The sequence below is a fragment of the Ruditapes philippinarum genome, unplaced genomic scaffold (assembly GCF_026571515.1).
Source record: "Ruditapes philippinarum isolate M1 unplaced genomic scaffold, ASM2657151v2 ctg1185_1_1_1_1, whole genome shotgun sequence".
Classification (NCBI taxonomy): domain Eukaryota; kingdom Metazoa; phylum Mollusca; class Bivalvia; order Venerida; family Veneridae; genus Ruditapes; species Ruditapes philippinarum.
In genome coordinates this window covers 163360-190917 of record NW_026862274.1, presented here as the reverse complement: position 1 = coordinate 190917, position 27558 = coordinate 163360, and the positions used below count along the sequence as shown (strand labels likewise).

At 32.9% G+C, this 27558-nt stretch overlaps 1 protein-coding gene across 1 annotated transcript; it reads left to right on the top strand.

Annotated features, from left to right (window-relative positions):
• Window positions 1-1130: 1130 nt before the first annotated feature.
• On the top strand, window positions 1131-26838 carry LOC132718530 (guanine nucleotide exchange factor for Rab-3A-like; the record flags this gene model as incomplete). The annotated part of the gene is given in 10 exon segments (XM_060702244.1): window positions 1131-1299; window positions 9405-9500; window positions 10323-10400; window positions 11957-12123; window positions 13604-13688; window positions 19190-19318; window positions 20899-20978; window positions 22814-22913; window positions 24104-24170; window positions 25052-26838. Coding segments are annotated over 10 exon segments (1042 nt in total), but the record flags the coding sequence as incomplete, so codon positions are not given.
• Window positions 26839-27558: the final 720 nt, after the last annotated feature.

Here is a 27558-nt window from a genome sequence, read left to right as displayed (position 1 = left end):
TCTGAAATTAACTGTAAAAGCTTTCTTTTGTATGTATTAGTATCACGTTATTAATTTGAGATTTTCTGTTTGACGTCTTAATAAAAAAAGAGTTTAAGTATTACGATTTCCAAATAGTTATATTGCGATTTCCAAATAGTTATATAAATGTATTGACGTGAACAGGTTGTGTTACAGGTTTATGAAATATATAGAAATACATTGTATACAGTGTAAAATTGTTTGATTATGCTAGCAAAAAAGTAGGTCTTAATTTCGTCATTATCCAATGCTGTACATTTAGGAGATCACCATTAATAAGACTTTGTATTAAAGGAACTCCACTAAGGTTTTCTGACATAACAGGACTGGAACTATTTTTTTGTTGAGATTTGTGTACCACTAGATCAGTGTTCTGAGGACCAATAACTTGTGTTCAAAATTCTATATCCTTATTCGCTGTTCTGTTTTTTGAGAATAAAAATTTGTACTCAATGTTGTGGGATTTGCCCAGCTTAAATCCGTAGCTACAAGCAAACTTTTACCATTGTAACTTCACTGTGCACAACCTTTACAAAAAATAATTCTGTTGCTCTTATTTTCGAACCTGTAACTGTAAAAGTTGGTTTGTAACCTACAGATTAGCTGGGAAAAACCCAAATTTTTTTTATTCCGGAGTTAGTCTTTTGAGGTTACATTTATTGAGATAGGTAAATTGAGTTGACTTTATTGAAGTTTAACTTAGTTGAGATCAATTAACTTTACTGAAGTAGCTTGATTTAGGCAATATGGTTGATAGTGTTTTGGTATTTGAAAGCACCACACCTCCAGATTCATGCTAAATTTCATGAAACTCTTGAGAGTATAATAATTTTAAAAATATAATATTGTGAAGTGAACAAAGAAAGCAATTTATACATTTCAAATGGCTCTTTAAAAAAATCAATGTTGATTACCAAAAAGAGGTCAAAATGTGCAAAAATAGCCCTTTAAACTGCATTACTTTACTTAAAATCTTAGTACATTTTTTTTATAAAGTTCGATTTTCTTGAAATATTTTGGCACATCTGGAGGCATGCAGCTTTAATGCATTCAGTGCATGTCTGACACATGTGTTAAATATTGAAGTATAATATATTTATATATTTCAGTGATGGAGAGGTGGACGTTCCAGTGCTACGGAATAAAAGAGGTCAGTTAAGACATGCCCTGTCCGAGGTATTACCTACTGAAGATCCAAGGCGACACAGTCATACAATGACAGAAGCCAAAGAATATGCCTTCAGTAGACTGCAACAGGAGTTAAATATAGCACAGTCTGTAAGTCAATTTCACAGTTTTACACAAGTGTTGGATTTATCCTATTTTATTGTAGCATTTCTTCAAATTTATGCTTCAAATTTGTACTGAATTTTCTTAATTTCTTTTCAAAATTAAAAAACTGTAATTAAAAAGGTGAGTCACACAATGTACAACACTAGGTCAGGTTTAATCATTTTATTCGCTACTTATGTTTCGAGTAATATAATACTCAGCATCAGGCATAAAATTGTATGTAATATACTATTTAAAATTTATAAAGTGTTTATATAAGTAAAAATGTTGTTAGTATACATTAAATTAATAATTTAACACAATGCGGCTTTATGCCTGCTGGTGGAGCTTAAATCTACCTGTCAGTGCAGTTTGACTATGGTCTGCACTGTGCCCAAGTCAGTTAATATTTTTTTACCGGGTTGCACTGGTGCAAATCAGGGTTATAGTATGGTGAATGTTGGGCGGCGGGCGGGGAAAATATTTTTGTAACAGTTTTCTCAGCAACTACTTATCACAGCCTCTTGATATTTGGCATACAGCATAGACACATGGTCCATACCGTGGGATTTGATTTCAGGTCTGTCGCTCATCCACTTCCTGTTTATCCACTTAGTTAAATTTTTCGATATTAATGGTAGGAAATTTTCGTAACAGTTTTCTCAGCAACTACATATCACAGCCTCTTGATATTTGGCATACAGCATTGACACATGGTCCCATGGGATTTGATATCAGGTCTGTCGCTCATCCACTTCCTGTTTATTCACTTAGTTAAATTAGTTAAATTTTTTAGACATTAATGGTCAATGGTAGGAAATTTTCGTAACAGTTTTCTCAGCAACTACTTATCACAGCCTCTTGATATTTGGAATAAAGCATAGATACATGGTCCCATACAGTGGGATTTGATTTCAGGTCTGTCGCTCATCCACTTCCTGTTTATCCACTTAGTTAAATTAGTTAAATTTTTCGACATTAATGGTCAATGGTAGGAAATTTTCGTAACAGTTTTCTCAGCAACTACTTATCACAGCCTCTTGATATTTGGCATACAGCATTGACACATGGTCCCATACGGTGAGATTCGATTTTAGATGTGTAGCTCATCCACTTCCTGTTAACCCACTTAATTAAATTTTCGACATTAATGGGTCAATGGTAAATTTTTTTCGTAACATCACAGCCTCATGATATTTGGTGTACAAATGCAACCCGGCCTTTTCTGTCTTTGACCCATTTTTTTCCTAAATTCTGCTAAAAATGATGAATATTTTTTATCCAGATGGAATGTTGGAAAAGTCTATTTAAGATGATATGCTGGTACATTTAGGGTTAACCTATTAAACTAGAGCCACTCTGGCATAGGAACCAGCGATACATTTTACACTGCTTATCTCCAGACAACTTTTTTTCAAAAAATAAAAATTGTATAAAATAAAATTCATAATACATGTGTTACAGTAGCATATTTCCTGCAAAATATATCTGAAATTAATATTGATTGATTGATTTCAATATGATTGATTGAGAAATTGATTGATTGATTTCACTATACAATGAGATAATATGGCACATTATAAAACATAGACAAAACAGAAAAAAAATGTTCATGTATATTATAAGTTATAAATAGCCATGTAATGTCAAACAACATGGTCAAGTGGCTTTTACTGTCAACTGTTTATTGTGAAACAGTATTCAATACATATTTTGAAATTTCACCGAGAAATGAAGAAAGGTTTTGTCAAGGTTAAAAGTTCATTTATTTTAAACCCTTAACCTGCTGAAACCAAAATTGATTAAAATCTTAGCCACCTGTACAGAGCCAGACCAAAGAAAGGAAAAAAGATAAACAAAACAAAACAAATTGAACAACAGTTTCATTAAAAAAAGAAGCAAAACACATCAACAATAGAAACAAATGCAGCAAAAACTTCAGGAAATACTTTAATTTCATGTTGAGAGAAAAAAAAAAGTAACTGTAATTTATGTTGCCGTTTAATTTGTCAGTCTACATAAATATTAATTACTTTCCTATAATCTGTTTGACGTCACAGTTCGGTGAATTGTTTTGTTTATTGGTGAAAGGCTAAGACATCATTTATTGCGATACAAAGTGACAACAATAAGTAAGTTTAACCAGTTGTTTTTGTCTGTTTTATTGTTGCAGTAACAATACAGATTATTTATGTCAAACACTAACTGTGCGACCTGGATGAGTTTCAAGGCGACTATTATAGGGTTAGCTGGTCAGGTCAGCCTGTCACTGGTTAGGCGGCCAGACACTGTACTGGTAGCGGTTGGTAAAGGGTTAGCCAGTCAGGTCAGCCTGTCACTGATTAGGCAGTCAGTCAGTGTACTTGTAGTAACTGGTAAAGGCAACTATTACAGGGTTAGCCAGTTGGGTCAGCCTGTCACTTAGGTTAGGTGGTCAGTCACTGTACCGGTAATAACTGGTAAAGGCAACTATCATAGGATTAGCCAGTTTAAGGTCAGCTAATGTCAGGTTTATAGGCAGTCAGTCACTGTACTGGTAGTAACTGGTAAAGGCAACTATCATAGGGTTAGCCAGTCAGGTCAGCTAATGTCAGGTTAGGCAGTCAGTCACTGTACTGGTAGTAACTGGTAAAGGCAACTATCATAGGATTAGCCAGTCAGGTCAGCTAATGTCAGGTTAGGCAGTCAGTCACTGTACTGGTAGTAACTGGTAAAGGCAACTATCATAGGATTAGCCAGTCAGGTCAGCTAATGTCAGGTTAGGCAGTCAGTCACTGTACTGGTAGTAACTGGTAAAGGCAACTATCATAGGGTTCTAAGCCAGCCAGGTCAGCTTATGTCAGGTTAGGGTGACGATCACTGTACTGGTAGTAACTCGTCTGTCTACAGTTTCATGGTGTCTGTTCAGATGCTTTACTGTTTGTTCTATGCAAAACATTTTTATTTTGAAACCCGTCAATTCAACAATGGATTGGTTCAGCAGTCAAATATACAATTTGAATCTTGGCTGGGATTTAAAGCTGCAACTTCACTGCATTGGTCATATGGAAAAATCTTGGGTCCTGAGCAGGTTTTTATACCATTGCTCTTGAAGAGTAAGGGGTTTGTTAGAGGGTGGCAAGTTATTGAAATCACATTGCCGTAGAGACACCAGTTAGCTTGGTTAACGTTCCCCGGGTGTAAAAAGTCCATGTTTTTCCAGGGATTTCCATGGAAAATAAGAGGCTGGAGTATTGGAACAAAATTTTCCAGCCTTTTCCAGCCTGAAGCTGAGAAAAAATGGGCTGGAAAAACAGGGAAAAAACATGGAACATTTTCCATGCTGCATGGAATTTTTTCCATGTTTTCCATGGAAAAGCATGGAATTTATTCCATGCTTTTCCATGTACATGGAGTATTGGAACAAAAGTATGGATTTTTTTCCAGGGTATTCCATGTGTCTGCCAACCATAGAGGCTGGACTTTTTACCATGGAAAATAGTCCAGCCTTGATGGAATAACATGGAAAAAAATCGCGCCTAATTCCAGCATCCCTGAATGTTCTTAAAATGTAAAATTCTCTGACGGAATTCAGCACAGGAATGTTTGGGGTGGAATTTTTATTAGTTTAACATGATCACATATTTCTTTCACAAAATTTAATACATATCCTTTAGTCCAAATACAGAATTAGAACATCCTACATTCACTTTAGCACAAACAGTTTTTTTCCAGCTGCAGGTTTGGTAGGTTCTGGTTGTCTTATTAATCCAACACTTTGCTTTTAGCAATTATTTTGCTCTTAATCTGTCAATGAGAAACTGCTTTAATCTTAAATTTGTTTCAAGTGTTTCTGATTTAAATTACTATTTTTTTATTGATGTCCATTTTCAGTCCTCTGCCTGTGTTTCCTAGAACTTCTTGTGGTTGTGCTCACCTTTAAAGATAAAATTCATAATAAATTTAACACAGATGTGGTAATGACTTATGTTTTATTGCATATAAATATTATGCAGTTATATTTCGTATCTTTTAATAACATCAAATCTAATGTTTCAACAGTATTAACTATTAAATATTAACTATGCTTATGCATATTCAAAAATACTAAAGCAATGCAGTATATCTTATTTCAAAGTGCACAAGTGTTTAAGAATTTTTCTGTACATGTATAAGAATTAAGTAAATTTGTGACAAAATTTATCACCCAGTATGTATTTTTTCAAGAAAAGACATGGAATAAAAAAGTATTAAGATTTAAAAATATACCTTTTCAGGATTAATACTGCACATCATTATTAAACACTGTTGGTAATTCTCACAGTCAGCACTTAATTATGTCCCAGCCTGCAAGTTATGTAATTGTACATTTAGATTGTTCCATTGAAAACACAACACATACATATAAAATAACAAATGATTATAATGACCCTGTTCAGCTGTACAAAACTACTGATTGTACCATTTAGTCCTTTTTAATCAAATTGATTTAATTTGTTTTATTTGTAGGAAATGAAAAAGATCTACTAACAATTGTCATTTTAACAATATACATTATAAAGAAATCATTGAATAATTTATATTTTACAGATTATACATGTATAGATTAAAAACAATTATCAGAAAAACAAATGCATGAAGTTGAAAATATAAAAACAACCTTGATCTCTTGTTACAAATGTTGATATTTATATATATAACCTGTTTCTGCATTGATGTAACTTAAGGTTTATAAATACCTGATTCTGTTGTATATCTCCTTGTCCCAGGTGATTCTGATTGTTATCATACCAATACTTAAACACTTTAAAATCTTAAACAAAACAATATCTCCAAAACTGCTAAAATATCAAGTACATCCTCTGTAATTTGCACTCTTTGCTGACCCAGATATCTTAGAATTCAAAATTGGCCAGGGCTATCATTATGTAAAGCAGGGTTTAAATCTACTCATCATTTTAACTTTTATTCTTTGAGCGTAAAAGAAAATATCAAATAGCTAATAGATATATAGATTTTAAAGATCATTACAAATTTTTGTACAAAAAAGATTGCAATGTCCTTCTAGACACATTCTGCATATGAAATTTATAAATGTTATCTCTCCCCAAAATAATCACATGGAACAGCCTGATCTGTCGGAATGACCAGTGGAGTAAATTAGTCTTGCACAGATGGTGGGCAAATGCTGGTCAATGAGTTTTATCAGAGCTCTGATCTGTGTAGTGTAAAATCTCAGTGGATGTAGTATTTATTTTCCTAAATATTGATCAATTTAATAAAGAATATATATGAGATTCTTTCATGCACTGTTTTGTTTTGTTTATTTATTTATTTATTTATTGTTATCCAAAAACATGAATTCTTAGAATTTAAAAATGGCAAGCAATGCAATCCCAATTTGGTTATTATAGTGTCTGAATGATTTAATCACAGACTTAAATTAATTTATAGTTCAAACTTAAAGCCTGTAATTAAATGGATATTATTTCATTGTACATAACTTCATGTAGATTTATTTAAATAATAATATGTATTTTGAACAATCAATTCATTTATGTCTTTAGCATAGACATTTTTTCTGAGATACCCTTTTTCAACTACATAAAAAGTATAAAGTGTCAAATTTCAAATCATTTACAGTAACTTGCATTAAAATAAATGATGATTGTATATTTTTTTTCAAAAATTCACAATATTGTGCTGAATATATAAAGTAAGATTTCTTGTTGTAATTTTTACAAGTTTTTTCCAGCATACTTAGAGAAAATTTAACACATTTCCAGCATCAAAAAAATCTAAGTTCCACTTTCCATGCTACATGGAAGTAAAGTCCATGGTTTTCCAGGCTTTTACCACAAATGTCCAGCCAATTTCCAGCCTATTCCAGCAATGCTGGAAATGGCTGGACAAAAAAAGTCCACAAAGCATGGAAAAAATACCAATTTTCCATGAATTTCCATGGAATTCCATGCTTTTCCATAGTTTTCCAGGGTTTACCAGCCTCTCTTCCAGGCTTACCCTGGAAAATCTACACCCGGGTCATGTAACATTGTAATAAATGTTTGTCTCCTGCAGGCACTGTCTTCAATATTGATTCGGTCAATTTTAGCTCCTCTCAACTAAAATGTAGCCCTTTACTTAAACACTTGAAAAGGAATATCAAAATGAAACTTGGATTGCTTGTTTATCATGACATTAATGTGCAGGGGTACGGTAAGACATGGGACATTATATTCTGAATGTCATGCACGTTTTAAATTTTCATATTTTGGCAAAGTTTTGTAAAAATTTGGTCATTGATAAAAAAAATTGAAAACTATACTCATTTTTGGCATACATTATTTTGTACTTGTTAATGGGGAAAAGACACGTTTTAAACATTCTGGAGTTATGTCCCTTTAAAACATAGAAACTGATTAATTTTATATATAAATACCAATATTTTAAACATTCACAAACACAAATGTATACGCTTTTAATACTAATTCTTGGCATACTTATATGTTAATGGGGGAATTTAAGGCAATCTTTAGGACACGGGACATTTTTCTTTCTGGTATATGTCCCTTTAAACTTTTAAGCATGGAGAAAGTGATTCAACATACGTATAAATACTACTATTTTGAACAATCACAAACACAAATGTATGTATCTTATTGAGAAATGAACTGGAAAACGGCCATTATTTAAACACTTTTAATTGTTATTTTTTCAAGTCATTTCCCTTATATCAGAGGGGAGGCTTCACTCTTCATGCGATGCTCTTGTTTTATGTTATTGTTGTTGTTTTTTGGTCAATATAATTTTATGATATCGTTCAGGGTTGTTGTTTTTTTGGTGACAATTAAGGCTGTTAACCTCAGATACTGATGTCATTGATGGAAATATGTTGTAGTTAACAAGGTGACGATAATTAATCGCTTGCTAATTGCCTTGTGTGATGAGAAAGTATTGGTGTATACCATAAATTTTTGTTTTTTTATACGTCATTCATACAGTTATTATAATTTTATACGAGAGTCACTTTTATTGATAATTATGATGATAGTTGATCATAATATTCGTTAATTGATTTGCATTGACAAAATAATTTTTATGACATTTTATTTCAACTAATTATCAAGTATCATGATAATTATAACCGATTTATTTGTCATATACTTGTAATTATGAATAATAATGTAATGATAATAATGATGTTTTTTTGTATGATAATTGTTAAAACTTTGCATGATAATTGTTAAAAATTATCGCAATAATTATCACCACCCCCTATTCACATGATTACAAACAGTTGTGCTACACATGTCTACTAACATCTACTTCACTAAAAGAATTATAGTATTCATAATTTTATGTTGATGAAATAAAATTGATCAGCACAGAAAATAAAAAAAAACACTATTTCTACTTAAGTTTGATACCATTGGGTATTTTGGGGGAACCAACACTTTTTAAAGTTTATGAAATTTTAAAATTATACTTCATCATGAAAACCCAGTCCGATTGGTGATATTTAAAATGATAAATTTTGTAACATAAAGCTAGACTTGCACCTCCAGATTGAAATTTGATTCTGTGGTGGTTGATTTTTACAGATATTTACAAACACAAGGCGTGGACACGCCTACAGACTGACACACTCATTTTTGTGGTCATTGAGAGAAAGACTTAATCAAGGTGTTTTAAGTATTGTAACATTAGAATGTCAAATAAAATGATTTACCCAAGCTTAGGTCTAAAGCATGAACTATCCTTAAAAGTTATATATACACAATGTGTCAAAATATTCAAAAATAACTTTTACAGTTCCATGTACATATAAGTTATGTAAAGATAATAATCCTTACTGTGCTAAATGTTAGGACTTTTCCATCTTTCAATCTGGGCAAAACTTAATTCAATATTTTTTGGGGAAAAAATTCAAAATAAGTACTAAGTGAATAGCAAACAGTGTGGACCATGATCTGATTGCACAGATGGTTACATCTGTGCAGTGGCGGTCTCACTGTGCTGGTTGCATGGGTAGAATCTGAATGATAAGGTTACAAGCATAATAAAGGTATATTACCATGGAAATTTGACTTTTTGCTCTAAGAATGACACAATTATTTGTGATATTTTTTCAGGAGTTGAAGTTAAAGGATGAAGAGTGTGAAAAGTTGCTGAAAGTTCGTGATCAAATAGGGGAGGAGCTGGAAGAACTAACTGCGAGCTTGTTTGAGGTACATTTTAACAGTCTTCTGTTTTCATTCTGCAATTCTGTATCCATCTGTGGAAAAAAAAACGTTTCAAACACACTATCAGTCTTGTTTTTGGTGATTTACCTGTTGGACCTGGCAATACTGATTTTTTGCCAACCTTTTAATATCCTTTTCACTACGGTTTTACAGTACATTGACTCATTGTTCATATCACTACCAATATCCTTGAAATTTTTCAATTTTCAAATTTCTGGCCAAGGGACACAAACTTTTCCCGTACATAAGTAAAACAAAAGAATATCTGGCTTGATAGCAAATCATTGTAATGAAAGTTGTCTAAGAAAACTAGATTTTAAATCGAAATGTATTATTTACCTAATACGTGATCTGAAAATTTGTTTTGCTCATGGCACATTATACTGTTTTGGCAAGTTTGGTGTGTATTAAGTTTTACTTCTACTATTGGCTTGGGGCGTCCATTGTCGCATGGTTAAGCCGTTATTGACTTCAAATCACTTTGCCCTCACTGTTGTTGGTTTAAATCCAACCAGACACATTGGATTCTTTGTATGAGGTAGCTGTCCAGCTAGCATATGAAACATTGGTGGTTCTACTCAGATGCCTGTTCGTGTCTAATGGGGCAGCATTAAGATCTACTTCGACCAGTGTAGCGCATCGTAAAACCAAACTATGTCATACTATAGAACTACAAAGTAAAGCTCAATATTCTCAGTTTTACTGATAAGGAGTGGAATATTTTGATATTCCTTTCATTCTTTGAATAAAAAAGGAACTTTATTGTCTTTATAATCTTATATGATACCTAAAATGTTATGATTTTAGGAAGCAAACAACATGGTGCAGGAAGCAAATCTTAAAAGAATACACACTGAGAAACTGTTAGGAGAGTCAAACCAACAGGTAACTTTTCTACACGATTTTAAATATTTTCATTTTTTGTGTGTGAGCAGCGTCTGTTAGATGTTTGGCATAGAGGATGGTTGACTAGGGCTGGGTATTGCTCAGATGGCTTAGTGGTGTAAGTAAGTCTGTTGATCACAAATCACTTGCCCCTCGACACTGTGGGTTAGAGTTTATTTGTGTGTTTATTGTGAAAAGTTGATTGTCCTTGCCTAAAAAAACAAAAAAAAAAACAATTTGGGGGCTGAATCCTCCAGTAAAGGTGGAAAGTCTAGTAGTCATAACACAGTATCATAAGTGTGATGCCACTGTGACGCCATGAAGATCGGAATTTAAAACTAAAAATCACACCAAGTATTGGGCTATATCCTTTTGAAATAAGTGTTAGAATGTGTCAATCCTTTGTGAACACGATTTGTCACACAGTTTAAAATAATTACATGTGGAAGTGAAATATATGTGTGTGAACGGTGTCATATTGTGGCTAGTAATCTGGTGAGAAATATTTTGTTTTGTTTTAATTTTGTCACAATATTTTGTATCCTGTTATCAAGTGCTACTGTGAATATGTAATATGAGCCGCATCTGCGCAGTCTGATCAGGATCCATGCTGTTCACTATCAGTTTCTCTGCTTGTTATAGGATTTGTAAGCGAACAGCATGGATCCTGATCAGACTGCGCAGATGCACAGGCTGGTCTGGATCCATGCTGGTCGCAAACGCATTATGTTGGTTTTGTCATGACATGGCTCATATCATGTTTTAGAATCTCTCGCCACTTTTCAATTGTTGTTTTAATCCTCCCAGGAATTAAGGGGTTGTTTTAAGTGAGATAGCTAGCTAGCTAGCTTATGGAATATCAGCAGTGAACTTGTGTCTGATATAATGCATGCTACTGCACCAGAAGTCTTCCCCTGCCATGTACAACTAGCTTAAACTGAAAAAATATATTAATGAATAAACATAAAAAAGCAACATTTTCTGAAAAAGTTACAGGTGATAACACTATGTACAATAAAATTTTTGAAGCATTGATGCATTAGGGGACAATTGGAAGGGACATTTTTCGTCCAGGGTTAATCAGAGTTTTCATAATTAACAGATTTGCAATCCATATCATCAGTTGAAATGCTGTTAAGATAAGTTACATGTATATTTAGCATGTAGATTAAAATATCACCCATGACCCTAGGCCAAATCTGTTGTTTTCGTTGGCACATCTGTTGCCTGAGATAAAAATGAAAACCCAGTAATTAAAGTTATATCAAGAAACAGTTATGACAATATCTTGGAGTACTTAACCTGTTATCTGCTGGAAAAGAAATTAATTAGTCACTGCCACAGTCAGTATTGTAAGAGCCAGACTTGACTGAACTTCTGTGGTCTGCATTTCTGTGCAGACTGACTGGGTTCTGTACTGTTGATAGCTCCATTCTTGTATTGTTAGATAGAAATCCATTAAATGTTTATTGGACTGTTCCGAATTCAAAGTAAGAGAAATTCATTACACAAGTTTATTAGGTTTCTTGTTAATTAAGCTTTATATTTGAAAACAGGTAGAGGTTTTGCAAGCTGAGGTCAGTGCACTAAAGCAGCTGGTGTTGACATCAACACCAAGTTCCCCGAACAAGCATCTTCATCCACAAATAGCAGATACAGAGGCAGCAAATAAAGATAAAAAGAAAGATAAAAACTTGAAACCATTCTGGAAAACTCATCGCAGGTAACTCACTTTAATTCTTTTACAGTTCAACCCTGTTTATTCGAAGTGCCTAGGACTAAAAATTTACTTCGAATAATCGATAGGTTCGAATAATCGAAATCGTCATATTGTGATAGATGAAAACTACTCCACTTTGACCAATCATAGCAAAACTACCGTTTACTTCACACTTAATTCCTGTAATAAATTGAGAAAAAATAGATATTAAAGAAAAGATGCGTAAAAATGATTTTATTGGCATTGAAGACATACATGTAAATACTTGCATTTTATTCTACATTATGTATTGTTTCGTTTCATGCAAAGCCTTGATAATGACCGTGTTTTCACTACGGTATTTACAGCTAAACTCTGGTATTTTTGATTAGGGTAAAGGCTCTCATGTAGCGTTACAATTAATGAAAAAATTTTTTGGATGTTTTGACAAATTCACATATACGGTATGTTTGAAAATTATTGCTGTCATCTACAGTAACAATCGGCAATTAAAGTTGATTAAAGAACACACAATGCGTAATTATCATGATTGTCTAAATACACTCATGACTGTTGATATTTTTTCATAAGTCGACCTGTCAGCGAGTGGATATGCACCAATTAGTCTTGCTTCGAATTATAATTAGTCTGGCTTCGAATAATAGATGTGAAATTCTTTTATATTGTATAATCGGGACCGAAATTTTACTTCGAAAAATAGAAGGTATTCTGATAATGTATTTCGAATAATACGCTTGTCATTATATTGATTTTTATAGATATAAAAACGGGACCGCCGATCTACTTCGAATAATGCCGGGTATTCGAATAAAGGGTTGTCAAATAACCGGGGTCGGACTGTAGTTATATTTATTTTGATTGGTTTTATGGCCCAGTGTTAAATGGTTGTAATATATATCTCAGATCATCTAGTCAAGTATTAGTTATACATGGTTATTTAACTAAATAGTAAATTTAACTCTCGCGTTTTTTGCCATTTTGTCCGTCAAAATGCAGGGCAAGTACATTTTATGAGGGGCAAGTAAATTTGTATGGTCACTTGCCCCACAGTGCGAGTGATCCTAGAAAAGTTCATCGAGGCCTAAACTTTATTCATAAATTTGTTGTAACTGTATGTATTCACATTGTCTAATAAAATTTCTACATTACATAGAGTCATTAAGCTAACTTTGTCCATTTAAAATCTACGTTACAAAAAATTTTTAATGTTGTCCAATTAAAATCTTAGTTATAAAGAACTATTAATTTGGTCTAATTAAAATCTACATTACAAAATTGTTAATGTTGTCCATTTAAAATCTATGTTGTGAACAATTATTAATGTTGTCCAATTAAAAACTACATAACAAAGAATTATTGATGTTGTCTTCTTAAAATCTACATTACAAAGAATTCTTAACTTTGTGCAAATTCCAAGTATAATTTAAATTATTTACTACTATTTTTTTGAACATTTCTTATTATATGTATTATAATTTTATAGGTCGACAAGTCATCACCAGTTTACTAAAGAAGACAGAATACAGACAGAAACAGATCGTATGTCACATAATGATCATTGTCAAGAAGTGAGTATGCTTTGTTTTATATACATGTAATATATGTGTGATTTTTCTCCAGATTTAAGGGAACTCCACTGAGGTCCAAAAGCCTAAAAACAAAATTTGGATTTAGGGGAATTTAAAACAGAAAGAAATGTAAAGGTAATTACGAAATATAATCCGAAATAAATTGAAAATCATATGTTGTGCTATTCAGTGCCTGACTCTAATATAGATCATTTTTAGCTCGACTATTCGATAAGAATAAGTAGAGCTATTGCAGTCACCCGAGCGTCGGCGTCGGCGTAACCACTTATGTTAAAGTTTTTGTAATAGTTCAAATATTTTCAAAGTCCATTGACATATGACTTTTGAAACTTTGCACACTTGTTCACCATCATGACCCCAACCTGTAGACAGGAGGAGGTAACTCTATCAAGCATTTTGACAGAATTATGCCCCTTTTTCACTTTAGAATTTACGTTAAAGTTTTTGTAATAGTTCAAATATTTTCAAAGTCCATTGACATATGGTTTTGAAACTTTGCACACTTGTTCACCATCATGACCCCAACCTGTAGACAGGAGGAGGTAACTCTATCAAGCATTTTGACAGAATTATGCCCCTTTTTCGACTTAGAATTTACGTTAAAGTTTTTTAATAGTTCAAATATTTCAAAGTCCATTGACATATGGTTTGAAACTTTGCACACTTGTTCACCATCATGACCCCAACCTGTAGACAGGAGGAGGTAACTCTATCAAGCATTTTGACAGAATTATGCCCCTTTTTTCGACTTAGAATTTACGTTAAAGTTTTTGTAATAGTTCAAATATTTTCAAAGTCCATTGACATATGGCTTTGAAACTTTGCACACTTGTTCAACATCATAACCCCAACCTGTAAACAGGAGGAGGTAACTCTATCAAGCATTTTGACAGAATTATGCCCCTTTTTTGACTTAGAATTTACGTTAAAGTTTTTGTAATAGTTCAAATATTTTCAAAGTCCATTGACATATGGCTTTGAAACTTTGCACACTTGTTCACCATCATGACCCCAACTTAGACAGGAGGAGGTAACTCTATCAAGCATTTTGACAGAATTATGCCCCTTTTTCGACTTAGAATTTACGTTAAAGTTTTTGTAATAGTTCAAATATTTTCAAAGTCCATTGACATATGGCTTTGAAACTTTGCACACTTGTTTCAACATCATGACCCCAACCTGTAAACAGGAGGAGGTAACTCTATCAAGCATTTTGACAGAATTATGCCCCTTTTTCGACTTAGAATTTACGTTAAAGTTTTTGTAATAGTTCAAATATTTTCAAACTCCATTGACATATGGCTTTGAAACTTTGCACACTTGTTCACCATCATGACCCCAACCTGTAAACAGGAGGAGGTAACTGTATCAAGCATTTTTTTTACTATCAAGCACTAAGAATAGTCGAGCGTTGCTGTCCTACCAAGCTCTTGTTCACAATTTGAAAAATTATTCTTGAAATCGTGTGTGTGACAGATCTTAAATTTGTTACACAGGTTATAATTGTTCTAGATGTACATCAAATCGAACATAAATCTTAAAAAATTATCTCCAGTTCTAACATGTCAAAAAATCTCAGTGGAGTCCCTTTAAGTTTTGACAATTATTGGCCAAGTACTTAGTTTCAACATAAATCAATGTTCGATTGTGAAGAAATCTTGGTTTCGAGAACTTGTCAGTATTGGTGTCATATTAGGACATATTTGTGACCGAAGTTAGGGCTTGAGAGGTGGCCAGAATGCAGAATCATCAAGTGTTTACAAGTGATGTGACTTTTGTCCCTTATGAAAAAGATTATTCAGGTGAAAACTTAAATGTATTTAATAGTTAATCTTCAGAATACATAAAAACATTTAAACTTTACCATGTTAAAAGTAAATCCCATATAGAACTTATATTCTACATAAAATAACATACATATTTTTGACATGACCAGACTTTAAATACTTTCCAGAGATTTATTAACTAATTGATGTATAAAGTCTGGACCAATGACTTGTGTGCAAATTTTCAGGTCATAAATCCCTCACCCAGTTTTTCCAGAATAATCATTTTTCTTGTCCATATAAGAAGGCTTTTTACACAAATCCAGCTAAGAATCACACAAAAAATTGATTATCAATCAAATTCTGAGTATATTTATCTGTTATTTTTTGCATGTTTTTCTATTGTAAGTGCTTGACTTGATATTTTTAAGATTTTCAAATTTTATGTTTTATTTTGACCTAAGTTGAGTCCCTTTAAGAGCTCTTACCATGGAGACATAAACTCTAACTTTAAAATGCTGCTCCAGTTACAACTTGTTATAATTGTCATATAATTGTTTCATTTTAATTTCATGTTCATGCCAATGTGGCATAAAAGTGGTATAAAAGTGGCACCTGTTTGTTGTTATTTTGATCTCTTAGTTTGTTTTATGATCTTTCAAAATATATCAAGTTTCATGACCTGATAAGGCAGTATCAGTTCATAGACTGTTTACAAGATTTTACCAGTGTTTGACAGCATAACAAGTTTCAAGTCATTCAGGTGACATTTCAATATATTCAATTTGCATTGTCACAATTCTGCATGATTATGCCAATTTGTAATTATTGTCTTTTACCTTTTAGCAGTATCTATTCGTACACATAGAGACAGTTGAAATGTTTGAATTATGTTCTTATATTTACCTCTTAACCTGCTTGGACCAATAGTGATTACCCATTGCAGCCTGTATGCCTTTGCCCTTTGCAGCCTGTATAGAGCCAGGCCATCCTTTCATCTTTGCAGCCTGTATAGAGCCAGGCCAGCCTTTACCCATTGCAGCCTGTAAACAGCCAGGCCAGCCTTTACCCTTTGCAGCCTGTATAGAGCCAGGCCAGTCTTTACCCTTTGCAGCCTGTATAGAGCCAGGCCAGCCTTTACCCTTTGCAGCCTGTATAGAGCCAGGCCAGCCTTTACCCTTTGCAGCCTGTATAGAGCCAGGCCAGCCTTTACCCTTTGCAGCCTGTATAGAGCCAGGCCAGTCTTTACCCTTTGCAGCCTGTATAGAGCCTGGCAAGCCTTTACCCTTTGCAGTCTGTATAAAGCCAGGCCAGCCTTTACCCTTTGCAGCCAGTATAGAGTCAGGCAAGCCTTTACCCTTTGCAGTCATTATAGAGTCAGGCCAGTCTTTACCATTTGCAGCCTGTATAGAGTCAGGCCAGTCTTTACCCTTTGCAGCCTGTATAGAGTCAGGCCAGTCTTTACCCTTTGCAGCCTGTATAGAACCAGGCCAGCCTTTACCCTTTGTAGCCAGTATAGAGCCAGGCCAGCCTTTACCCTTTGCATTTTGATAGAGCCAGGCCAGCCTTTACCCTTGGCAGCTGGTTTGTTGCCAGGCCAGCCTGTCAGCACATCCATAAAAAAATTCAAGGAAATTAAGAACTGATTGATGAATAATTTATATTCTGTGCTGTTGAAGTGGCTGTTTTTGTTCTTTAGAGAAAAATTAAGCCAGCATTTTTAATGTTAGGTTTATGAGACAATTCTGAAAGATTTATGAGCTGTTTATGACAGTATTTGACTGGAGATTTTGTGAGTTTTATAAAATCAATGTTTTGCAATGTTGATCACTTTGTGGTAATTATTGTCTAATGCTTGCTCTTAAAGATGTGCACATTTAATGTTGATAAAACAAACATCTAGAGAAACAGCTTCTTCTCAAGCAGTGTTCTTTATAAGAGGAGAAAGGGCTTTCATTTTTGACATTGGGTACATGTAGCTTTGTAAAATTCCCAATGAACTTATCATGGAGTTTATTTGCCATTATTGTTCTCTTTATAAGGAAGCAACTGTTTCATTTTGACTTGCACCTGCAAATACATAATGCATATACAATGTAATGAGGTTTTCCTCATTCATAATAAAAGAAGGGGGGGGGGGAGTTTAAACGTTCCCAGTCGAAATCCCTTACAACAGACTTGTTGCTGCCTACATTGATTAATTACTTTAAATTGTTTTCTTTTCTGGCTGATTTTTAATATCCTTCTGCTTTAAGAAATGACTCCGCTGTTATCAAACATAATGACACTTCTGAGAAAAGCTGTATAAAACTCAAAACAATTTATTAAAGTGCCCTCGTTCGTGATATAATGTAACATTGATCAAAGAGTGACTGTCAGCTATCAGTTCACATTACTTAGCAAATAATAAAGAGTAAATATGATCACAGATGCCATTGTTGTTGAACTTTAACAGTTATACAACCTGGGTGTGATTTACATGAATCAGCAATGTCCAAAAATGCAAACACTGTGATGATTTTTGAAAGCATACACATAAATGTAACATTAGATGTTTAAATACTAATTACCATCGGATGTGCTAAATATCTAAGAGGGACTTGTCCGTTTTACTTTCAGAACTAAATCATATGCCCTTTTTAGGGAAAATTTCAAAATGATTATTATAATCGAATGGCGAATAGTGCATACAATGATCAGACAGGGCACAACAGTGCACTGACAGCTAGGTCACATGATTAGATTCCATTGCCACCAGCAGGCAACGAGTTAAATATACATGTAGTTAAGTTATAAATAAAGAGTTTCTTTGCTCATTCTGGCTTTTTTGCAAGAATAAACAAATTAAAATATGAATGATGTCCAGAAGTAATCTTCATGTTTTTTGGATGTGTTTTTTTTTCCAAACTATGATGATATGAACATTGTAATTTGTTGTTTTTTTTTGTTTTTTTTTAAAGATTATTGTTAAATGTTTTCAAATTGTATGAACAAACTATTAAGCATTTAAATCATTTTATAATTTCCAAGGAGGAAGGAAATTAGTATGATAAAATTCTAAGCGAAATGCTCTGTTTGATAATATATATTAAGTTGAATGTTTAACAAAATTTTCCAGGAAATTTAGCCTCTGTTATGAAAATTTACTTCCAAATTATTATGCAAATAAAGATTGTCTGATTGTTAGAGAGCTGTGTTTGAAGGCAATTACATTTTATTTTAAACTTCCATGATTATAGTGCAAGACACAAACAGATATTATATGGTTACAATTCTGCCATATAAAAAGTTACTGTTTCTGCTGTAAAATACTGGATTGAAAATAAGATTTTCTGTATCACAGAAAAAGAAGGCTCAAAGCATTCTTACAGTCAATTTAATTGTGAAACATTTTGTCACTTATGTTTACATTCTCTAGTGTTGCCATATAAACAGATATATTGGCTCTACTAAAAGTTGCCTTATTAATAAGTATTTTAAGTGTACCTAGAATTTTATACTAACAAAATAATATACATGTATATTGGCCATGCAATGAGTTCCATTTTAACAGAATTATTGGTTAAACAAAGAGTTGCTATTTTAACCTAAAAAAAATGGCTGTACTAAGAATTGCCATATTAACAAATGTTAATGTGTTAACAGATATGTTTTCTCTACTAAGACTGTAACTATAAACATGTCTAAATGGAAATTAACTTGTTTTATTTACAGATAGATGATGTTTGTTTTGAAGAGTTTCGAACTTGGAGGCGAAATCCATCTATGTCGAGAAAATGTCCATTCATTTCTAGAATAGCAGCAGAAGATATTTGTACCTGTCTCAACTTTTCAAATACTCTAGTAAGTGACAGTAACAGTGTGGCTTTACATGTTATAGTAGTTAATGTGAAGAAGTCGAGTTTATAGGGGCTTGAAAATTTATTGAAAACTAAGGCTGGTAATTTGAATAGTAATCACTAATTAACTTTGAAAATAATGTTTTTATTGGATAAAAGTATTGTAATAGTGTTATAGGTACCTCTCTTTTTACATGCTGTAGAATGGAAATATACTTGACTTTAAAGCTTGTCTTGGTATAAAAATGCATTGAAACAATGTCTTTGTTGTTGCGAGGTAACCTTTCATGGAATGAAAAGGGTCATTGAATTATTTTAGATTGTGGCCACTTTGTTTGTCCATGGTTCTATAGTTTTGTGTTATGCCAGTTTTTTAGACACTTGGCACAAACAGTATGAACAATAAAACCTTGGTAATAAGTTAGGTTAATACTTACCCTGGTGCAGTTGAAATTAATTAGCCTTTGCTACCAGTATAAAGCCAGGCTAGCTTGCACATCTGTGCAGTCTAACCAATCTCTATGCTGTTGGGTTGGCTAACATTGAATTTGTCGTCTTGATATCCCCCAAAAATTTGATAATGGACAGTTTCATAATGTAAGCTTGACAAGACATAATTTAAGAAATTTAGGAGGGTTAATGGTTGAAATTGAATTAGTTACTGGTATTGACTCCATTGACCTTAGTCATATAATCACCTGCTAGTGTGGTACTGTATTTAATTATATATTAAGTGGACTAAAATACTTCTGTCTTCTTGCTGTGAGTTTTGAATTCCAATACTGACTTTAAATTTCATATGAGAAAGGTATCAGACCAGTTTGAAAGATGGATGGTAAATCTCAGATGGTTTCCTATGAATGACAGACCACCTAAGATTAAAACTGTCATTGGCACTATAATCCTTAGCTTTCTGATGGTAACTCATTTTGCCCATGTTAGTACCTATCACTTGGCACATTCTGTGCTGTCCTATCATGGTCTGCACTGCTTGCTGTTAAGTCAGCACTTATGATGAAATAATGAAAATGATAAATGGTTTTATCCAGATTGACAGATAAGTCCATTTCAGATATTTAGTGTAGGATTGAAATAACCAATAAAGCAAGTTGCCGATTGTGGCAGTTCCCCTTGTGGCTGAGAGATTGCCTGAGGCATCAGAATTGCAGCCACCATGTATCGTGTGATTGTAAAAGGCGAGTTTATGGATCAAATTACTGGAGTCTAAGCTTGGTTTAAGTTTGTAACACCCAAGGTCAGCCAAAATCGTCCTTCCCATTTTGATGTCATATGACCTAAATTGTGTTGGGGCGCTTTAGAAGCAAACAAACAAAAAAACAAAAACAATGTAGGCAGTTGACTGTGAAACTTGCAGATTGGAGAAATAAAAAAGAATTCCATGAATTAAAACTGAACAACAAGAAAACCAAACACATGCTGAGATAAAAATATCATTGAAGGTCATTTTGTGTTGGAATGTTTATCTATCAGTCATGTAAATTTATATCTACAATACATTTTGTATGTTATAATGAGGGTAAATTACTGTAGGAGTGATAGTTAATTATATTGTTCTTTTTTCAGCTAGCAGAGAAGGTATTGACATGTGTGGAAAATAATACTCTAGCTATAGAACCAGTTGGCGGTGACCATGTTTACGTGAAGTAAGTAAATTGTGCTAATCTGTTACTCCCCGTCATTTGATAACCTTAATTGTTCTCCATAGATACATCTGTGTTCTTTATCACATGAGGATTTTAGCGTCACTTTAGTGCAGTAACGGGTTAACTCTTTAGATAAGTTAATAGGAGTTAAGAAGTTAATGCACTAAGGTGAAGATTTCACTTATTATTAGTTTCCTATATATTGTGTTCAGTCCCATTGTATGCAGATAGTTTTGCCATCCTCTTTATAAAATTATGTGATGAAAAAATCTAATACTATAAAAGGTCAGCTTTCATAACATTTCTGTTAAATGTTTTTTTCTTAATATTATCTGAATAAGTGTCAGAAAACCATCAAAATTAAAGGCACATTATGCTTCAGAAACAAATAAATTTTTACTTCTTTATATATAGAAAGGGCAAACATGAATTTTATAATGTTTAAATTAAGGTTTTAGAGAAATGTTAGATGCTTGTTACCTGAAAAAGCAGAGATTTATGTGAAATAATTTGTCATGAAAGTAGCAAAGTAAAACAAAGAAGTATTTTGACTTCCATACAAAATACTAATTCACTTTAAGCAAAAGGTGAAAAAAAGATGGTTCTGGTAATTAACCAATGAGTAACTTTTGGGCACTATAAAAGTACACCAAAATGAAAAAGCTTTGGAGAAATAAAGTAAAAGCATTTCTAAGGCATAGTGAAGCTAAAAAATAAGCCATATGTACATATATGTTAAAGTTAAACGTACTATATTATAGAATGCAATTCTTCAAATGGTGCGAAATTACAATTGGATTAAAAATGAGCACAAAATTAAGCCAAAGGACTTCAATAAGCATTAGGTTGCTTCTAGTCTCATCCTTTTTATATTCATTGTGAATGTCATGCAAAATTTGTTCTTGTTTATGACAAATAAAATATGTTTCTACCAAACATTTGCCAACAACTTTCTAGTCAAAACATACATTTTATATACAACAGTCAGGTCACCTCTGACCTCCAGCTATAATCTTATTTTTAAGAATCTTTAGAAAATGTTCTGAATAGCTAAAACCTTGTGAATGTACAAAAAAAGGATTGGTATGTCATTTGCACTTTTAGAAATAATGAAAAATGGTATATCACATCAAACTAATGTACAAAAATAGGATTGGCAAGTCAATGGTACTTAATATTGCTGAAAAATCATACTTCACATTAAATATGGGAAAATGTAACTCTTGTTCTGTTAGTTACAGAGTAGAATATTTGGTGATGCTATAATAGAGTGTGGTTGGTCATCATAAAATGTGCAGAGGCTTATAGAGTGCAAATGATAACACATTTACCAAATTCTTAATTATTTGATAATGACATTTTTTTTTTAAGATAGTTTATAAACGTGAGACTAAAACCATTAACCTGCTGAATTTTGTAAATTGACTTGCCCAGCTCTTAATTTTTGGAACTGCCCATTATCAATTTTAGGGATATCAAGATCAAATTTTGGAGTTAGTTATGTAACAGTGTAGTGGCGGCATGGCCAAGTGGTTAACATGTTGGACTCAGTAACCTTAGGATTACTGGCTGTGTGGGTTCAAACCCCAGTCAGTTGCAAGCCATTATTTCCATGAGTAAGAAAATTTATGATCATTCCTGGAACAGATTTGAGAGTATTTTAGGAAGCTTATAGCTTCCAACACAAATGGAACTAAAATAAATTTGTATAAACTAACAGTGTAGTGCCTGTGCTGGCTGGCCTATCAATCTATTCTGGTGGCAAAGGCTTATCACTTTCGCTGGGTAACATTTGTGGGGAAAATGAATGAAATATTGATATTTTGTGTTTTCAGTGAGTGTCAGCTGTCAAAGATTGTCAAAGTATGTAATTACAAAGTAAAACTGGGAGATGACAATGAGTGGTATAATATATCTCAACACTGTAGAAATAGAGTAAGTTTTTATCATGATTTCTTAACCCATTACTTCATGAGCATTTTGTGAAAAATGGTTGTTTTCATTGAAAAGTCTCCCTTTAAAAGTTTAAATTGCTATAAAACTATAAAAACTGCTTCAATACTAATCAAACTTGGCACAAATGTTGACTGGACCATTGCATTTGTAACAACATGCTCGGGCTTAAATTTCCTGTTACCATGGCAACGAGGGGACATCTCAAAATTGCCAAAAATCACTATTTTGCGTTGATTTTTTCCATCAAAATTGATTTCAAAGTGCTGCAACTTCTCGATGGATTGAGATAGAGTCAAATGCTTTTCAGCGTTGGTTACACGTTACCTTATGATTAATCTGGGGTCATTTTTAGCCTCTGACAAGTCCAAAACTTTCTTGGCGATAAGGGGACTGCCTTCAACCCCCCCCCAAACAGAAGGGGGCACTTATCAACATTTCTCAAACATAGAAATAAAGAGATTTCTATATACCATTCTATGGGTCTGAATTTATATTTGAAGCCTTTTACCACTAACTAATAAAGCTGGAGGAAAGTTATAATTATGATCTGTATAGTGATTATGTCACTAATTACCCTTACAAAAGAGTAGTTTGTCTATGCAAAGAATTTGTGAACTTCTGAATTGGTCTATAACGGAAGGTCTGCAAAACCATAAATAATAGCGTTTGTAGTATATAGTATCATACATAACATCAAACCACAAAATACTTATGCTTATATGGATGTTGTTGGAAAGTTTGAGATACAGGATCTGATATTACCTTTATTTATATAGCAGATAATAAAATGTTCTAGAATAAAATATAATTACTCATCATAATTTTATAAATGTTTATACTGAATCTCTTAGAACTTTATTGATTTACAATGTATTTTCCAAGCAATATTTTAAATGAATTTCCAAATGAAAAATTCCTATTGTTTTTATCAGTATTTGAAGTACTTATAGAAAATGTGCCCACTGTAGACCAATCCACTTTAAAAAAAATTATTCTGACTTATATTCTTTGTTACTTCAGAAATTTTACTTTACAATTATTGTTGTTATTTTTTATTACACACACACATATGACAAAGTTACTATTGACAAAATATGTGGTTCTTTCTGACAGCTGTGGTTACATATATTGTACAGTTAATGTATGATAATTGGTTTATGTTGTTACAGATTGCTGCTGTGTGTGATTTTTTCACCTATGTTAGATATATACAACAAGGGCTTGTGAAGAGTGAAGGTTAGTGTATTATATATAAATATGAAATGTTTAACAAGAAATGGTAGTTGCATATCTTATCATGGGATTAGATGCATTATGAAAGACAATAAAAATGAGAGAGCAAGCAGACCCTCCATCATTCTCAGTCTTTGACAAAGTGGTAATGGTGGTTGACTTCAAACCATTTGCCTCTCATCGATGTAGGTTAGAGCCGTGCAAATGTCATCAGATTCTACATCAGAAAGCTATCCATCTAGATAAGGGAGCATCGGTGGTTCTACTGTGCCTGAAATAATGTACAGGGTTGCACCTTAGGTCTTCCTCCCCAGTAAAGCTGGAAAGTCCCCATTTGACCAATACCATGTTGGTGTGACGTGAAACTCAATCATTAAAAAAATGATTTTTTCAGTCTGCAGGTGGCAAAAGATTCTACCCATTCAACCAGTGCAGACCATGATCATCTCATCTGAGCATCTGTGCCTGTCTGATCATGGTCTAAAGTGTTTAATATTCAGTCTTTTCAAATTTTAAAAGTATCCCTAAAAATGGTTGTGTTGAGATAGAAAAATAAAAGATTATGTTGGACTTAACGATTTATAAATGCAGGAACAATGTAGCAGACTCAAAGATAATTTGACGATGATTTTACATACAAATTTTGTAATTAAGTTGCTGAATTTCTGAGCTTGTCCACCTTCAGGTTTTTCGGAACTGTCCATTATTAGTTTTAGGGATATCAAGATGAAAATTTAAGTTAGTCTGCCAATATTACAAAGCCTGGACAAACTACATCACACAGATGTGTTAAAATCTATACACTTTTGGTTAGCAGGATAAAAAAAAATTCAAAACGAACAATTTTGTTTTTTACATACATTCTTATACTTTGTTTATTTCAGATCGGAATGTATTCTATGAGATTGTGAGATTACGTAAACAGATGGCATTAGCAAGACTAGGATATGTTTGATGACAATATACACTGTATAAAACTAACTGTGATGGAGTTATTCCCCTTCATTCAGGGCCATATTGGATTTATCTCCCTTCATTCAGGGCCATATTGGATTTATCTCCCTTTATTGACCTGCTTGTACTGAAACTGGTTTCTTTCAGCAGGAAGATGTAGGACTAAGTGTTGTATTTGTCTTAATATACACTCTGAACTATTCAGTCAACGAGAATACACAAAATGTCTGTTAAATTCTGACAGTTTCTGATGACAGTTCCCGACAGCTGTCATATTTTAACAGTGTCTGGTGACTCTATGAAAAAATTCAGACAAGTATTGTGTTGCCATTGCGAGATAATCTGTAATTTTTGGAGTGTTATCCGTTACAGAAAGAGTAAGGAGTACTAGGAAAGCTGCGGATCTAAAATATGAAAGATTATTTGTATTATTATAGAAGTTTTTCTTTAATGCAGTGTATTTTTGGTAAACAGACTGAAAAAAATACCTATTCTTAACTAAATTAAGACGGTGAAATAAACAATTTTATGAATTGTCTGATATACTCCCCTGTTTGTTTGTTTGTTTGGTTTTATATATAATTTTAGACTATGCAGTTGCATTGCACAGAATTCTTATTCCCACAAAATTCAGTTTTTATTTAATAACAAAAAAAATCATTTGTGTTTTATCAAGATATGCAGAAATAACCCTTAGTTATATGTCATTGACAAGGCAGTTTAATGAAGTTTAGAAATATAAATCCAGTTCTATTCAGTATAAATCATACATATTGTTACTTTGAGTATATTTATACATTTCCTTTTATTTTAAATTTGTTTTGTTTTTAAACTTTGTTCTTTGATTGAAAGTATGAGCCTTTAACATACAGAGAGCATTGACTATTACTGTTGAGTTATTCATCATGGATCCTATATGTATGAGAACAAAGCATTATTCATCATTTCGTTATTTTGCTTCTCTTTTCGAGTTTTGATCAAAATAAGACATAGTAGCCCAGCGCTGCACAGACTTTGATTTTAAAAAAATTGCCAATTTTTTTTTTCATTTTCTCTTGCCTTGTACTGTGTGGGTAATGTCATGTATTTGTACTGTGGAGAATTTTCAGTCTTGTACCGGTAAAATGAAACTAGAATCAAAATATTTTTTATATGTTTTGTAATGATCTTTTTCATCGCTTAAAGCAGCATGCTTCCAGTTTCATGCTAATTTTCGCGAAAATTTTGAAAATCTTGTTTTGATGAAAATTTTGAAAATGTATTTAAAAATAGAATATTGTGAAGAGAACAAAGGAAGTAATTTACACATTGCAAACTGAACATAAAAGCCGCATAAATTACCAACATGGTAATATATTTAGTCGTGCAGTAGAAATATATATACTGCAAAATCAGTCATTAATCACATATGATATGTAAATTACTACTTGACTTGTGAATCTTTTTACTTTTTTTTTAATCTTAATACATTTTTCTCAAGTTTGATTTTCTTAAATATGTTTTTCTCATCTGGAGGCATGCAGCTTTAATAACATGATATATGTGCTATATTAGCATCATTTCTTATTTGTCATGTGAAATGACATGTAAAGCTTGGAAGATAATCATTCCATGAAAATGTCTGTTGGATCAGAGGTTATTAAGCAATTTTCTCAGCTCTAGACTTTAATCTCAGGTATTTGATTGGTCAGAAATCGGCACAGAATGTACACCTTACCAATAAAAATTGTGAGATTTAAGAATGGGGTTCAGACTGAAGTTTTATAACCTTGAGGCCTGGTAAAAAAAAGAGATAATCTTGAGGCCTGGTCAAAAAAGTTTAATAACTTTGAGGCCTGCTAAAAATAACAGTTTAAATTCCTGTAGCCCCTCCTTTCTTATCATGAAATCAGGAATTGTATTTATTTGTATCCTTTTATTAATTCCCCCAGATAGAGGGAAGGTTGAATTTGGTATTTATGTTGTATTTTTTTTTTTTTTGCTTTTCTGTTTGTCATAAAATTTTAACCTCGACCATAACACAGATGTCTTGCTTACAGCCTCTAATCATCACAGGTGCATGCACCTTGATGAGCTCCACTCACCGCACCAGTGTTGCCATAGCCTAACAGAGGTATGGTATCCACGCAGTCTGGTCAGGATCCATACTGTTCGCTATCAGTTTCTCTACTTGTAATAGGGTTTGTAAGCGAACAGCATGGATCCTGATCAGATTGCGCAGATGCGCAGGCTGGTCTGGATCCATGCTGGTCGCAAACCCATTATGTTGGTTTTGTCATGACGCGGCTCAAATAGGGATATGTTTATATTCAAGCTGAAAAAAAGCAGGAATTTTTTGTGTGTATTTTTATTATCACTATTCATTCATGGAATGTCAGGAATTGTGTTTATTATTTGTATTATTTTTTACAAGCTTGGAAAATTTGCCATATTGATA